The 16,298-nt window shown below is 52.7% G+C and overlaps 1 protein-coding gene across 1 annotated transcript in view; it reads left to right on the top strand.

Annotated features, from left to right (window-relative positions):
- The window catches only part of EPHA8 (EPH receptor A8), a 76,443-nt gene extending 72,508 nt beyond the window's left edge, over nucleotides 1-3,935 (top strand). Inside the window, 1 exon segment of the mRNA XM_040326991.1 lies at nucleotides 2,773-3,935. Within this exon segment, the coding sequence (XP_040182925.1) occupies nucleotides 2,773-2,887 (115 nt within the window). The 3' untranslated portion in view covers nucleotides 2,888-3,935.
- Nucleotides 3,936-16,298: the final 12,363 nt, after the last annotated feature.

Raw genomic sequence — 16,298 nt, 5'->3', positions numbered from 1 at the left:
TGGTGCGGAGACTCTAGTAGTCCTCATATGACAATGGCGGTTGGTGCGGAGACTCTAGTACTCCTCATATGACAATGGCGGTTGGTGCGGAGACTCTAGTACTCCTCATATGACAATGGCGGTTGGTGCGGAGACTCTAGTACTCCTCATATGACAATGGCGGTTGGTGCAGTGACTCTAGTACTCCTCATATGACAATGGCGGTTGGTGCGGAGACTCTAGTACTCCTCATATGACAATGGCGGTTGGTGCGGAGACTCTAGTACTCCTCATATGACAATGGCGGTTGGTGCGGAGACTCTAGTACTCCTCATATGACAATGGCGGTTGGTGCAGTGACTCTAGTACTCCTCATATGACAATGGCGGTTGGTGTGGGGACTCTAGTACTCCTCATATGACAATGGCGGTTGGTGCGGAGACTCTAGTACTCCTCATATGACAATGGCGGTTGGTGCAGTGACTCTAGTACTCCTCATATGACAATGGCGGTTGGTGCGGAGACTCTAGTACTCCTCATATGACAATGGCGGTTGGTGCAGTGACTCTAGTACTCCTCATATGACAATGGCGGTTGGTGTGGGGACTCTAGTACTCCTCATATGACAATGGCGGTTGGTGCAGAGACTCTAGTACTCCTCATGAGAATGGCGGTTGATGCAGGTACTCTAGTAGTCCTCATATGACAATGGCGGTTTGTGCGGAGACTCTAGTACTCCTCATATGACAATGGCGGTTGGTGCGGAGACTCTAGTACTCCTCATATGACAATGGCGGTTGGTGCGGAGACTCTAGTACTCCTCATATGACAATGGCGGTTGGTGCGGAGACTCTAGTACTCCTCATATGACAATGACGGTTGGTGCGGAGACTCTAGTACTCCTCATATGACAATGGCGGTTGGTGTGGGGACTCTAGTACTCCTCATATGACAATGGCGGTTGGTGCAGAGACTCTAGTACTCCTCATGAGAATTGCGGTTGATGCAGGTACTCTAGTACTCCTCATATGACAATGGCGGTTGGTGTGGGGACTCTAGTAGTCCTCATATGACAATGGTGGTTGGTGCGGAGACTCTAGTACTCCTCATATGACAATGGCGGTTGGTGCGGAGACTCTAGTACTCCTCATATGACAATGGCGGTTGGTGCGGAGACTCTAGTACTCCTCATATGACAATGGCGGTTGGTGCGGAGACTCTAGTACTCCTCATATGACAATGGTGGTTGGTGTGGGGACTCTAGTACTCCTCATATGACAATGGCGGTTGGTGCGGAGACTCTAGTACTCCTTATATGACAATGGCGGTTGGTGTGGGGACTCTAGTACTCCTCATGACAATGGCGGTTGGTGTGAGGACTCTAGTACTCCTCATGACAATGGCGGTTGGTGTGAGGACTCTATTACTCCTCATGACAATGGTGGTTGGTGCGAGGACTCTAGTACTCCTCATGAGAATGGCGGTTGGTGTGAGGACTCTAGTACTCCTCATGACAATGGCGGTTGGTGCGAGGACTCTAGTACTCCTCATGAGAATGGCGGTTGGTGTGAGCTCTCTAGTACTCCTCATGACAATGGTGGTTGGTGTGAGGACTCTAGTACTCCTCATATGACAATGGCGGTTGGTGTGGGGACTCTAGTACTCCTCATGAGAATGGCGGTTGGTGTGGGGACTCTAGTACTCCTCATATGACAATGGCGGTTGGTGTGGGGACTCTAGTACTCCTCATGAGAATGGCGGTTGGTGTGAGCTCTCTAGTACTCCTCATGACAATGGCGGTTGGTGTGAGGACTCTAGTACTCCTCATATGACAATGGCGGTTGGTGTGGGGACTCTAGTAATCCTCATGAGAATGGCGGTTGGTGTGGGGACTCTAGTACTCCTCATATGACAATGGCGGTTGGTGTGGGGACTCTAGTACTCCTCATGACAATGGCGGTTGGTGCGAGGACTCTAGTACTCCTCATGAGAATGGCGGTTGGTGTAAGGACTCTAGTACTCCTCATGACAATGGCGGTTGGTGTGAGGACTCTAGTACTCCTCATATGACAATGGCGGTTGGTGTGGGGACTCTAGTACTCCTCATATGACAATGGCGGTTGGTGTGGGGACTCTAGTAATCCTCATGAGAATGGCGGTTGGTGTGGGGACTCTAGTACTCCTCATATGACAATGGCGGTTGGTGTGAGGACTCTAGTACTCCTCATGACAATGGCGGTTGGTGTGAGGACTCTAGTACTCCTCATGACAATGGCGGTTGGTGTGAGGACTCTAGTACTCCTCATGACAATGGCGGTTGGTGTGGGGACTCTAGTAATCCTCATGAGAATGGCGGTTGGTGTGGGGACTCTAGTACTCCTCATATGACAATGGCGGTTGGTGTGAGGACTCTAGTAATCCTCATGAGAATGGTGGTTGGTGTGGGGACTCTAGTACTCCTCATATGACAATGGCGTTGGTGTGGGGACTCTAGTAATCCTCATGAGAATGGCGGTTGGTGTGGGGACTCTAGTACTCCTCATATGACAATGGCGTTGGTGTGGGGACTCTAGTAATCCTCATGAGAATGGCGGTTGGTGTGGGGACTCTAGTACTCCTCATATGACAATGGCGTTGGTGTGGGGACTCTAGTAATCCTCATGAGAATGGCGGTTGGTGTGGGGACTCTAGTACTCCTCATATGACAATGGCGGTTGGTGTGGGGACTCTAGTACTCCTCATGAGAATGGCGGTTGGTGCGAGTCTCTTACACTTGTTGTGTCTTCTCTGCAGGGACATTCGGAGACTTGGCATCACTCTGATAGGACACCAGAAGAAGATCCTCACCAGTATCCAGATAATGAGGGCTCAGCTCATCAACACATTAGGACCCAGAATGCACTTGTGATGAAGACTCTGAATGAGCCCGATACCTGAATGTGCAAAGAGGACCTGTTTCCTCTCCGGAGATCATGTGACTGAGAGGTCACCAGACCAACCATCGGCCTTCCTCTCTTATCTCATTGCAGCCATCGTGTTCCGGGTCCCGTGTGATGTGTTTACATAGAGACCTCTTTGTGCCGCGGTCTCGATATAGCAATAGTATATCTCGGAAATACAGGGTGCTTTATGTATACAGGGTGGGGCCACGCCTCGCGGGCCTGTGTGCCGGAAAATGCATTCCACTAGGTGTGCCAACCTATAGAATCTCACATGGATTCCAGTGCCAGCCAATGAAATATGACATGGACTTCAGTGAGCCCTCCCCCGCTGGGTGTGCCAGCCAATGAAATATGACATGGACTTCAGTGAGCCCTCCCCCGCTGGGTGTGCCAGCCAATGAAATATGACATGGACTTCAGTGAGCCCTCCCCCGCTGGGTGTGCCAGCCAATGAAATATGACATGGACTTCAGTGAGCCCTCCCCCGCTAGGTGTGCCAGCCAATGAAATATGACATGGACTTCAGTGAGCCCTCCCCCGCTGGGTGTGCCAGCCAATGAAATATGACATGGACTTCAGTGAGCCCTCCCCCGCTGGGTGTGCCAGCCAATGAAATATGACATGGACTTCAGTGAGCCCTCCCCCGCTGGGTGTGCCAGCCAATGAAATATGACATGGACTTCTCGGAAGACCCTGATATGATGTCAGTGGACAGGCGCGGGTTCAGTATGACCTCTGGGTGGGTCCGGGGGAGGGGTCATTCTATGCTGAGCTCCTCCCCTTCAGAATGGCCGCTAGGAGACCGCTGTTTTCATGTTATCACCAACTGCACTTTTTTATATTTTATTCTGTGATGGCAGGAAGATGGCGGCTCACATTGTGCAATAGAAGGGCAAGTGTGCAATATTGTTCTGGGGCAAATCAGAGGTCCTCCTTTTTACAGGGGTCCTATATACAGGGGCCCCATATACAGGGGTCCTATATACAGGGGCCCTATGTATATATACAGGGGTCCTATATACATGGGCCCTATATATATATACAGGGGTCCTATAGACAGGGGTCCCATATACAGGGGTCCTATATACAGGGGCCCTATGTATATATACAGGGGTCCTATATACAGGGGCCCTATATATATATACAGGGGTCCTATAGACAGGAGTCCTATATACAAAGGTCCTATCTACAGAGGTTATATATATATATATAGGGGTCCTATATACAGAGGTCCTATAGACAGGGGCCCTATATACAGAGGTTCTATACACAGGGGTCCTCTGTAAATAAGACCCATATATATATATATATATATATATATATATATATATATATATATATATATATATATATATATAAAGGTCCTATGTACAGGGGTCCTATATACAGAGGTCCTATAGACAGAGGTCCTATATACACAGAGGTTCTATATATATAGGGGTCTTATATACAAAGGTCCTATAGACAGGGGTCCTATATACACAGAGGTTCTATATATATATAGGGGTCTTATATACAGGGGTCCTATATACACAGAGGTTCTATGAATTATTTATGAGACTTTTCTATATGTCTGAAGCCCCGCCCCAGCGGGGGCAGGAATTCCCTCCTCTATATTACAATCATGCAGGGTATTTTCTACCTTTATATATAGGGAGGGACCACCCCCAAGACACACCTCCAGGCCGGGCCCCGCCCATACCTGTATATAAAGGACATTTTTGAACATTTTCCAGCTTCCATCTGATACCGGAGAACGGCGGGCGGCCGAGATCCGAAACGCACAGATCTGGTCATCGGCAGCCCCCCGTTCCACCCCAACTCCTCAGACGGGACCCCCAATGTGGGGGAAATACGGGTCTCACACTACGGACACTCAAACTCACCAAATGTACCGCGGAGGGCGTCCACTCTGAGCGATGGGAACTGAGCCAGCCATGTGATTGGCTGCTTACCAAAGACTGGAGACCGGTGTGTGATTGGACGCCTTCGGTGCCGTCAGCTGCTCCCCATATCCAGATGGCACTGAAAGGGTTAAGAGACGGCGGTGTGCCGCAGGTTGGTGCCACGCCGCGCACACTGTGCCAGAACGGCCCCAACATGACATTTACCTCAATGACAAGTATTGCTGCTTCCCGAGACCAGATCGATCCGGAGTCCGTGGATATCGATCCGGAGTCATCCGTGGATATCAATCCGGAGTCCATGGATATCAATCCGGAGTCATCCATGGATATCGATCCGGAGTCATCCGTGGATATCGATCCGGAGCCATCTGTGGATATCGATCCGGAGTCCATGGATATCGATCCGGAGTCATCCATGGATATCGATCCGGAGTCATCCATGGATATCGATCCGGAGTCATCCGTGGATATCAATCCGGAGTCCGTGGATATCAATCCGGAGTCATCCGTGGATATCGATCCGGAGTCCGTGGATATCAATCCGGAGTCCATGGATATCGATCCGGAGTCATCCGTGGATATCGATCCGGAGTCCGTGGATATCAATCCGGAGTCCATGGATATCAATCCGGAGTCATCCGTGGATATCAATCCGGAGTCCGTGGATATCAATTCACCAATCTGGAGTGAAAATTGGAGACTTTTCCTGGTTGCCGGCAGCGCCGGGTACCCCAAATTCTATTATCCGGCTGTCTGAGTATTGGGGGGTCCACAAACATGGCTGCCAATAGATGCGTCACCCCCACTCCTCCACCATATAAAACATTCCACTTTAAAACCAGCCGCTTAGTGGGGGCCCCTTAACTGAGATACCCCAAGTCTGGGCACAGCTATGGCTCTCACCCCTTAGAACTGACCTGCCCCCCCCCCCAGCAGACACAGTCCCTCCTTCCTAAATGCTGCATAGTAGATAGAGCCCCCTACACCGGGCAGATGACCCCCCTACACTGGGCAAATGACCCCCCCTACACCGGGCAAATGACCCCCCCTACACCGGGCAGATGTCCCCCTACACCGAGCACATGACCCCTCTACACCGGGCACATGACCCCTCTACACCGGGCACATGACCCCTCTACACCGGGCACATGACCCCCCCTACACCGGGCACATGACCCCCCCTACACCAGGCACATGACCCCCTACATCGGGCAGATGACTCCCCTACATCGGGCAGATGACTCCCCTACACCGGGCAGATGACCCCCCTACACCGGGCAGATGACCCCCCCCTACACCGGGCAGATGACCCCCCTACACCGGGCAGATGACCCCCCTACACCGGGCAGATGACTCCCCTTCACCGGGCAGATGTCCCCCTACACCGGGCAGATGACCCTCCTACACCGGGCAGATGACCCCGCTACACCGGGCAGATGACTCCCCTACACTGGGCAGATGACTCCCCTACACCGGGCAGATGACTCCCCTACACCGGGCAGATGACCCCCCTACACTGGGCAGATGACTCCCCTACACTGGGCAGATGACCCCCCCTACACCGGGCAGATGACCCCCCCTACACCAAGCACATGATCCCCCTACCCCGGGCAGATGACCCCCCTACACCGGGCAGATGACCCCCCCTACACCGGGCAAATGACTCCCCTACACTGGGCAGATGACCCCCCTACACCGGGCAGATGACCCCCCTACACCGGGCAGATGACCCCCCTACACCGGGCAGATGACTCCCCTTCACCGGGCAGATGTCCCCCCTACACCGGGCAGATGACCGTCCTACACCGGGCAGATGACCGTCCTACACCGGGCAGATGACCCCCCTACACCGGGCAGATGACCCCCCTACACCGGGCAAATGACTCCCCTACACTGGGCAGATGACCCCCCCCTACACCGGGCAGATGACCCCCCTACACCGGGCAGATGACCCTCCTACACCGGGCAGATGACTCCCCTACACTGGGCAGATGTCCCCCCTACACCGGGCAGATGACCCTCCTACACCGGGCAGATGACCCCGCTACACCGGGCAGATGACTCCCCTACACCGGGCAGATGTCCCCCCTACACTGGGCAGATGACCCTCCTACACCAGGCAGATGACCCTCCTACACCGGGCAGATGACTCCCCTTCACCGGGCAGATGACCCCCCTACCCCGGGCAGATGACTCCCCTACACTGGGCAGATGACCCCCCTACACCGGGCAGATGACTCCCCTACCCCGGGCAGATGACTCCCCTACACTGGGCAGATGACCCCCCTACACCGGGCAGATGACCCCCCTACACCGGGCAGATGACTCCCCTACACCGGGCAGATGACCCCCCTACCCCGGGCAGATGACTCCCCTACACTGGGCAGATGACCCCCCTACACCGGGCAGATGACCCCCTTACCCCGGGCAGATGACTCCCCTACACTGGGCAGATGACCCCCCTACACCGGGCAGATGTCCCCCCTACACTGGGCAGATGTCCCCCCCTACACCAAGCAGATGTCCCCCCTACACTGGGCAAATGACTCCCCTACACTGGGCAGATGACCCCCCTACACCGGGCAGATGTCCCCCCTACACCGGGCAGATGACCCCTCTACACCAGGCAGATGTCCCCCCCTACACTGTGCAGATGTCCCCCCTACACCGAGCAGATGTCCCCCCTACACCGAGCAGATGTCCCCCCTTCACCGGGCAGATGACCCCCCCTACACCGAGCACATGACCCCCCTACACTGTGCAGATGTCCCCCCTACACCGAGCAGATGTCCCCCCTACACCTGGCAGATGTCCCCCCTACACCGGGCAGATGACCCCCCCTACACTGAGCACATGACCCCCCCTACACTGTGCAGATGTCCCCCCCTTCACCGGGCAGATGACCCCCCCCCCACACCGAGCACATGACCCCCCCTACACCGAGCACATGACCCCCCCTACACTGTGCAGATGTCCCCCCCTACACTGGGCAGATGTCCCCCCTACACCGGGCAGATGTCCCCCCTACACTGGACAGATGACCCCCCTACACTGGGCAGATGTCCCCCTACACTGGGCAGATGTCCCCCCTACACTGGACAGATGACCCCCTACACTGGGCAGATGTCCCCCCTACACCGGGCAGATGTCCCCCCTACACCGGGCAGATGTCCCCCTACACTGGGCAGATGTCCCCCCTACACTGGACAGATGACCCCCTACACTGGGCAGATGTCCCCCCTACACTAGTCACCAGTCCCCCTACAGTGATCACGAGTACCACCTTACAACCAATCAGAAGTCACCCTTTATAGTGGTCAGGAGCCCCCCTTTGTGGCAGTCCAGGGTTTGGGGCCCCCCTTGTACACGGGCCGTGTTTTACCCAGAAGGTGGCGCCCTCATAGGAATTACAATATCTGCATTGTTCTTGGGTCTGCACTGACAGGGCAGGACGTCTGCTGACTCTGATCACAGCACATCTACAACTCCCAACAGCCTGAACTGGAAGTTTTCTATCATTTCTTCCCATGGAAGATCCAGAGGACATGTTTATTATGTATGACATCATCAGGAGAAACCTTGTGACATCATCAGGAGAAACCTTGTGACATCATCAGGAGAAACTTTGTGACATCATCAGGAGAAACCTTGTGACATCATCAGGAGAAACCTTGTGACATCATCAGGATAAACCTTGTGACATCATCAGGAGAAACCTTGTGACATCATCAGGAGAAACCTTGTGACATCATCAGGATAAACCTTGTGACATCATCAGGAGAAACCTTGTGACATCATCAGGAGAAACCTTGTGACGTCATCAGGAGAAACCTTGTGACATCATTAGGAGAAACCTTGTGACATCATCTTCTTTGTTATCATTGGAATAAAGTGACATTCTGAGAACCTGGCGTGTCTGTATGATGGGGGGGAGGGGTCCTACACACTGCACAATTCATCCTTATAGGGGTCTCCAGACTTCCAGGTAGAGGCAGAGCTGAGATGTTAGTAACAGGCCATGTCCTCCCTTCTTCCAGGTAGAGGCACAGCTGAGATGTTAGTAACAGGCCATGTCCTCCCTTCTTCCAGGTAGGGGCACAGCTGAGATGTTAGTAACAGGCCATGTCCTCCCTTCTTCCAGGTAGGCGCACAGCTGAGATGTTAGTAACAGGCCATGTCCTCCCTTCTTCCAGGTAGAGGCACGGCTGAGATGTTAGTAACAGGCCATGTCCTCCCTTCTTCCAGGTAGAGGCACAGCTGAGAGATTAGTAACAGGCCATGTCCTCCCTTCTTCCAGGTAGGGGGCACAGCTGAGAGATTAGTAACAGGCCATGTCCTCCCTTCTTCCAGGTAGAGGCACAGCTGAGATGTTAGTAACAGGCCATGTCCTCCCTTCTTCCAGGTAGAGGCACAGCTGAGATGTTAGTAACAGGCCATGTCCTCCCTTCTTCCAGGTAGAGGCACAGCTGAGATGTTAGTAACAGGCCATGTCCTCCCTTCTTCCAAGTAGAGGCACAGCTGAGATGTTAGTAACAGACCATGTCCTCCCTTCTTCCAGGTAGGGGCACAGCTGAGAGATTAGTAACAGGCCATGTTCTCCTCCTTCCAGGTAGAGGCACAGCTGAGAGATTAGTAACAGGCCATGTCCTCCCTTCTTCCAGGTAGAGGCAGAGCTGAGATGTTAGTAACAGGCCATGTCCTCCCTTCTTCCAGGTAGAGGCACAGCTGAGAGATTAGTAACAGGCCATGTCCTCCCTTCTTCCAGGTAGGGGCACAGCTGAGAGATTAGTAACAGGCCATGTTCTCCTCCTTCCAGGTAGAGGCACAGCTGAGAGATTAGTAACAGGCCATGTCCTCCCTTCTTCCAGGTAGAGGCAGAGCTGAGATGTTAGTAACAGGCCATGTCCTCCCTTCTTCCAGGTAGAGGCACAGCTGAGAGATTAGTAACAGGCCACGTCCTCCCTTCTTCCAGGTAGGCGCACAGCTGAGATGTTAGTAACAGGCCATGTCCTCCCTTCTTCCAGGTAGAGGCACAGCTGAGATGTTAGTAACAGGCCATGTCCTCCCTTCTTCCAGGTAGAGGCACAGCTGAGAGATTAGTAACAGGCCATGTCCTCCCTTCTTCCAGGTAGGGGGCACAGCTGAGAGATTAGTAACAGGCCATGTCCTCCCTTCTTCCAGGTAGAGGCACAGCTGAGATGTTAGTAACAGGCCATGTCCTCCCTTCTTCCAGGTAGAGGCACAGCTGAGATGTTAGTAACAGGCCATGTCCTCCCTTCTTACAGGTAGAGGCACAGCTGAGATGTTAGTAACAGTCCATGTCCTCCCTTCTTCCAGGTAGAGGCACAGCTGAGAGATTAGTAACAGGCCATGTCCTCCCTTCTTCCAGGTAGAGGCACAGCTGAGATGTTAGTAACAGGCCATGTCCTCCCTTCTTCCAGGTAGAGGCACAGCTGAGATGTTAGTAACAGGCCATGTCCTCCCTTATTCCAGGTAGGGGCACAGCTGAGATGTTAGTAACAGGTCATGTCCTCCCTTCTTCCAGGTAGAGGCACAGCTGAGATGTTAGTAACAGGCCATGTCCTCCCTTCTTCCAGGTAGAGGCACAGCTGAGAGATTAGTAACAGGCCACGTTCTCCCTTCTTCCAGGTAGAGGCAGAGCTGAGATGTTAGTAACAGGCCACGTCCTCCCTTCTTCCAGGTAGAGGCAGAGCTGAGAGATTAGTAACAGGCCATGTCCTCCCTTCTTCCAGGTAGAGGCACAGCTGAGATGTTAGTAACAGGCCATGTCCTCCCTTCTTCCAGGTAGAGGCACAGCTGAGAGATTAGTAAAAGGCCATGTCCTCCCTTCTTCCAGGTAGAGGCACAGCTGAGATGTTAGTAACAGGCCATGTCCTCCCTTCTTCCAGGTAGAGGCACAGCTGAGATGTTAGTAACAGGCCATGTCCTCCCTCTTCCAGGTAGAGGCACAGCTGAGATGTTAGTAACTGGCCATGTCCTCCCTTCTTCCAGGTAGAGGCAGAGCTGAGAGATTAGTAACAGGCCATGTCCTCCCTTCTTCCAGGTAGAGGCACAGCTGAGAGATTAGTAACAGGCCATGTCCTCCCTTCTTCCAGGTAGGGGCACAGCTGAGAGATTAGTAACAGGCCATGTCCTCCCTTCTTCCAGGTAGAGGCACAGCTGAGAGATTAGTAACAGGCCATGTCCTCCCTTCTTCCAGGTAGAGGCAGAGCTGAGAGATTAGTAACAGGCCATGTCCTCCCTTCTTCCAGGTAGAGGCACAGCTGAGATGTTAGTAACAGTCCATGTCCTCCCTTCTTCCAGGTAGGGGCACAGCTGAGATGTTAGTAACAGGCCATGTTCTCTTCCTTCCAGGTAGAGGCACAGCTGAGATGTTAGTAACAGGCCATGTCCTCCCTTCTTCCAGGTAGAGGCACAGCTGAGATGTTAGTAACAGGCCATGTCCTCCCTTCTTCCAGGTAGAGGCAGAGCTGAGATGTTAGTAACAGACCATGTCCTCCCTTCTTCCAGGTAGAGGCACAGCTGAGATGTTAGTAACAGGCCATGTCCTCCCTTCTTCCAGGTAGAGGCACAGCTGAGAGATTAGTAACAGGCCATGTCCTCCCTTCTTCCAGGTAGAGGCACAGCTGAGAGATTAGTAACAGGCCATGTCCTCCCTTCTTCCAGGTAGAGGCAGAGCTGAGAGATTAGTAACAGGCCATGTCCTTCCTTCTTCCAGGTAGAGGCACAGCTGAGAGATTAGTAACAGGCCATGTCCTCCCTTCTTCCAGGTAGGGGCACAGCTGAGATGTTAGTAACAGGCCATGTTCTCCTCCTTCCAGGTAGAGGCACAGCTGAGATGTTAGTAACAGGCCATGTCCTCCCTTCTTCCAGGTAGAGGCACAGCTGAGATGTTAGTAACAGACCATGTTCTCCCTTCTTCCAGGTATAGTCACAGCTGAGATGTTAGTAACAGGCCATGTCCTCCCTTCTTCCAGGTACAGGCACAGCTGAGATGTTAATAACAGGCCATGTCCTCCCTTCTTCCAGGTAGAGGCACAGCTGAGAGATTAGTAACAGGCCATGTCCTCCCTTCTTCCAGGTAGGGGCACAGCTGAGATGTTAGTAACAGGCCATGTCCTCCCTTCTTCCAGGTAGAGGCACAGCTGAGAGATTAGTAACAGGCCATGTCCTCCCTTCTTCCAGGTAGGGCCACAGCTGAGAGATTAGTAACAGGCCATGTCCTCCCTTCTTCCAGGTAGAGGCACAGCTAAGATGTTAGTAACAGGCCATGTTCTCCTCCTTCCAGGTAGAGGCACAGCTGAGATGTTAGTAACAGGCCATGTCCTCCCTTCTTCCAGGTAGAGGCACAGCTGAGATGTTAGTAACAGACCATGTTCTCCCTTCTTCCAGGTATAGTCACAGCTGAGATGTTAGTAACAGGCCATGTCCTCCCTTCTTCCAGGTAGAGGCACAGCTGAGAGATTAGTAACAGGCCATGTCCTCCCTTCTTCCAGGTAGAGGCACAGCTGAGAGAATAATAACAGGCCATGTCCTCCCTTCTTCCAGGTAGAGGCACAGCTGAGATGTTAGTAACAGGCCATGTCCTCCCTTATTCCAGGTAGGGGCACAGCTGAGATGTTAGTAACAGGTCATGTCCTCCCTTCTTCCAGGTAGAGGCACAGCTGAGATGTTAGTAACAGGCCATGTCCTCCCTTCTTCCAGGTAGGGGCACAGCTGAGAGATTAGTAACAGGCCATGTCCTCCCTTCTTCCAGGTAGAGGCACAGCTGAGATGTTAGTAACAGGCCATGTCCTCCCTTCTTCCAGGTAGAGGCACAGCTGAGATGTTAGTAACAGGCCATGTCCTCCCTTATTCCAGGTAGGGGCACAGCTGAGATGTTAGTAACAGGTCATGTCCTCCCTTCTTCCAGGTAGAGGCACAGCTGAGATGTTAGTAACAGGCCATGTCCTCCCTTCTTCCAGGTAGGGGCACAGCTGAGAGATTAGTAACAGGCCATGTCCTCCCTTCTTCCAGGTAGAGGCACAGCTGAGATGTTAGTAACAGGCCATGTCCTCCCTTCTTCCAGGTAGAGGCAGAGCTGAGAGATTAGTAACAGACCACGTTCTCCCTTCTTCCAGGTAGAGGCAGAGCTGAGAGATTAGTAACAGGCCATGTCCTCCCTTCTTCCAGGTAGAGGCAGAGCTGAGAGATTAGTAACAGGCCATGTCCTCCCTTCTTCCAGGTAGAGGCAGAGCTGAGAGATTAGTAACAGGCCACGTTCTCCCTTCTTCCAGGTAGAGGCACAGCTGAGATGTTAGTAACAGGCCATGTCCTCCCTTCTTCCAGGTAGAGGCACAGCTGAGAGAATAATAACAGGTCATGTGCTCCCTTCTTCCAGGTAGAGGCAGAGCTGAGAGATTAGTAACAGGCCATGTCCTCCCTTCTTCCAGGTAGAGGCAGAGCTGAGAGATTAGTAACAGGCCATGTCCTCCCTTCTTCCAGGTAGAGGCAGAGCTGAGATGTTAGTAACAGGCCACGTCCTCCCTTCTTCCAGGTAGAGGCACAGCTGAGATGTTAGTAACAGGCCATGTCCTCCCTCTTCCAGGTAGAGGCACAGCTGAGATGTTAGTAACTGGCCATGTCCTCCCTTCTTCCAGGTAGAGGCAGAGCTGAGAGATTAGTAACAGGCCATGTCCTCCCTTCTTCCAGGTAGAGGCACAGCTGAGAGATTAGTAACAGGCCATGTCCTCCCTTCTTCCAGGTAGGGGCACAGCTGAGAGATTAGTAACAGGCCATGTCCTCCCTTCTTCCAGGTAGAGGCACAGCTGAGAGATTAGTAACAGGCCATGTCCTCCCTTCTTCCAGGTAGAGGCAGAGCTGAGAGATTAGTAACAGGCCACGTCCTCCCTTCTTCCAGGTAGAGGCACAGCTGAGATGTTAGTAACAGGCCATGTCCTCCCTCTTCCAGGTAGAGGCACAGCTGAGATGTTAGTAACTGGCCATGTCCTCCCTTCTTCCAGGTAGAGGCAGAGCTGAGAGATTAGTAACAGGCCATGTCCTCCCTTCTTCCAGGTAGAGGCACAGCTGAGAGATTAGTAACAGGCCATGTCCTCCCTTCTTCCAGGTAGAGGCACAGCTGAGAGATTAGTAACAGGCCATGTCCTCCCTTCTTCCAGGTAGAGGCACAGCTGAGAGATTAGTAACAGGCCATGTCCTCCCTTCTTCCAGGTAGGGGCACAGCTGAGAGATTAGTAACAGGCCATGTCCTCCCTTCTTCCAGGTAGAGGCACAGCTGAGAGATTAGTAACAGGCCATGTCCTCCCTTCTTCCAGGTAGAGGCAGAGCTGAGAGATTAGTAACAGGCCATGTCCTCCCTTCTTCCAGGTAGAGGCACAGCTGAGAGATTAGTAACAGGCCATGTCCTCCCTTCTTCCAGGTATAGTCACAGCTGAGATGTTAGTAACAGGCCATGTCCTCCCTTCTTCCAGGTAGAGGCACAGCTGAGATGTTAGTAACAGGCCATGTCCTCCCTTCTTCCAGGTAGAGGCAGAGCTGAGAGATTAGTAACAGGCCATGTCCTCCCTTCTTCCAGGTAGAGGCACAGCTGAGAGATTAGTAACAGGCCATGTCCTCCCTTCTTCCAGGTAGAGGCAGAGCTGAGAGATTAGTAACAGGCCATGTCCTCCCTTCTTCCAGGTAGAGGCACAGCTGAGAGATTAGTAACAGGCCATGTCCTCCCTTCTTCCAGGTAGGGGCACAGCTGAGATGTTAGTAACAGGCCATGTTCTCCTCCTTCCAGGTAGAGGCACAGCTGAGATGTTAGTAACAGGCCATGTCCTCCCTTCTTCCAGGTAGAGGCACAGCTGAGATGTTAGTAACAGACCATGTTCTCCCTTCTTCCAGGTATAGTCACAGCTGAGATGTTAGTAACAGGCCATGTCCTCCCTTCTTCCAGGTAGAGGCACAGTTAAGAGATTAGTAACAGGCCACGTTCTCCCTTCTTCCAGGTAGAGGCACAGCTGAGATGTTAATAACAGGCCATGTCCTCCCTTCTTCCAGGTAGAGGCACAGCTGAGATATTAGTAACAGGCCATGTCCTCCCTTCTTCCAGGTAGGGGCACAGCTGAGATGTTAGTAACAGGCCATGTCCTCCCTTCTTCCAGGTAGAGGCACAGCTGAGAGATTAGTAACAGGCCATGTCCTCCCTTCTTCCAGGTAGGGGCACAGCTGAGAGATTAGTAACAGGCCATGTCCTCCCTTCTTCCAGGTAGAGGCACAGCTGAGAGAATAATAACAGGTCATGTCCTCCCTTCTTCCAGGTAGAGGCACAGCTAAGATGTTAGTAACAGGCCATGTTCTACTTCTTCCAGGTAGAGGCACAGCTAAGATGTTAGTAACAGGCCATGTCCTCCCTTCTTCCAGGTAGAGGCACAGCTGAGATGTTAGTAACTGGCCATGTCCTCCCTTCTTCCAGGTAGAGGCAGAGCTGAGAGATTAGTAACAGGCCATGTCCTCCCTTCTTCCAGGTAGAGGCACAGCTGAGAGATTAGTAACAGGCCATGTCCTCCCTTCTTCCAGGTAGAGGCACAGCTGAGAGATTAGTAACAGGCCATGTCCTCCCTTCTTCCAGGTAGAGGCACAGCTGAGAGATTAGTAACAGGCCATGTCCTCCCTTCTTCCAGGTAGAGGCAGAGCTGAGAGATTAGTAACAGGCCATGTCCTCCCTTCTTCCAGGTAGAGGCAGAGCTGAGAGATTAGTAACAGGCCACGTTCTCCCTTCTTCCAGGTAGAGGCAGAGCTGAGAGATTAGTAACAGGCCATGTCCTCCCTTCTTCCAGGTAGAGGCAGAGCTGAGAGATTAGTAACAGGCCACGTTCTCCCTTCTTCCAGGTAGAGGCACAGCTGAGAGATTAGTAACAGGCCATGTCCTCCCTTCTTCCAGGTAGAGGCACAGCTGAGAGAATAATAACAGGTCATGTGCTCCCTTCTTCCAGGTAGAGGCAGAGCTGAGAGATTAGTAACAGGCCATGTCCTCCCTTCTTCCAGGTAGAGGCAGAGCTGAGAGATTAGTAACAGGCCATGTCCTCCCTTCTTCCAGGTAGAGGCAGAGCTGAGATGTTAGTAACAGGCCATGTCCTCCCTTCTTCCAGGTAGAGGCACAGCTGAGAGATTAGTAACAGGCCATGTCCTCCCTTCTTCCAGGTAGAGGCACAGCTGAGAGAATAATAACAGGTCATGTCCTCCCTTCTTCCAGGTAGAGGCAGAGCTGAGAGATTAGTAACAGGCCATGTTCTCCCTTCTTCCAGGTAGAGGCAGACCTGAGAGATTAGTAACAGGCCATGTCCTCCCTTCTTCCAGGTAGAGGCAGAGCTGAGAGATTAGTAACAGGCCATGTCCTCCCTTCTTCCAGGTAGAGGCACAGCTGAGAGATTAGTAACAGGCCACGTTCTCCCTTCTTCCAGGTAGA

Source organism: Rana temporaria, chromosome 10 (genome assembly GCF_905171775.1).
Source record: "Rana temporaria chromosome 10, aRanTem1.1, whole genome shotgun sequence".
Lineage (NCBI taxonomy): Eukaryota > Metazoa > Chordata > Amphibia > Anura > Ranidae > Rana > Rana temporaria.
The sequence above is the reverse complement of the archived record's forward strand: the minus strand, read 5'-3'. Positions and strand labels throughout refer to the sequence as shown.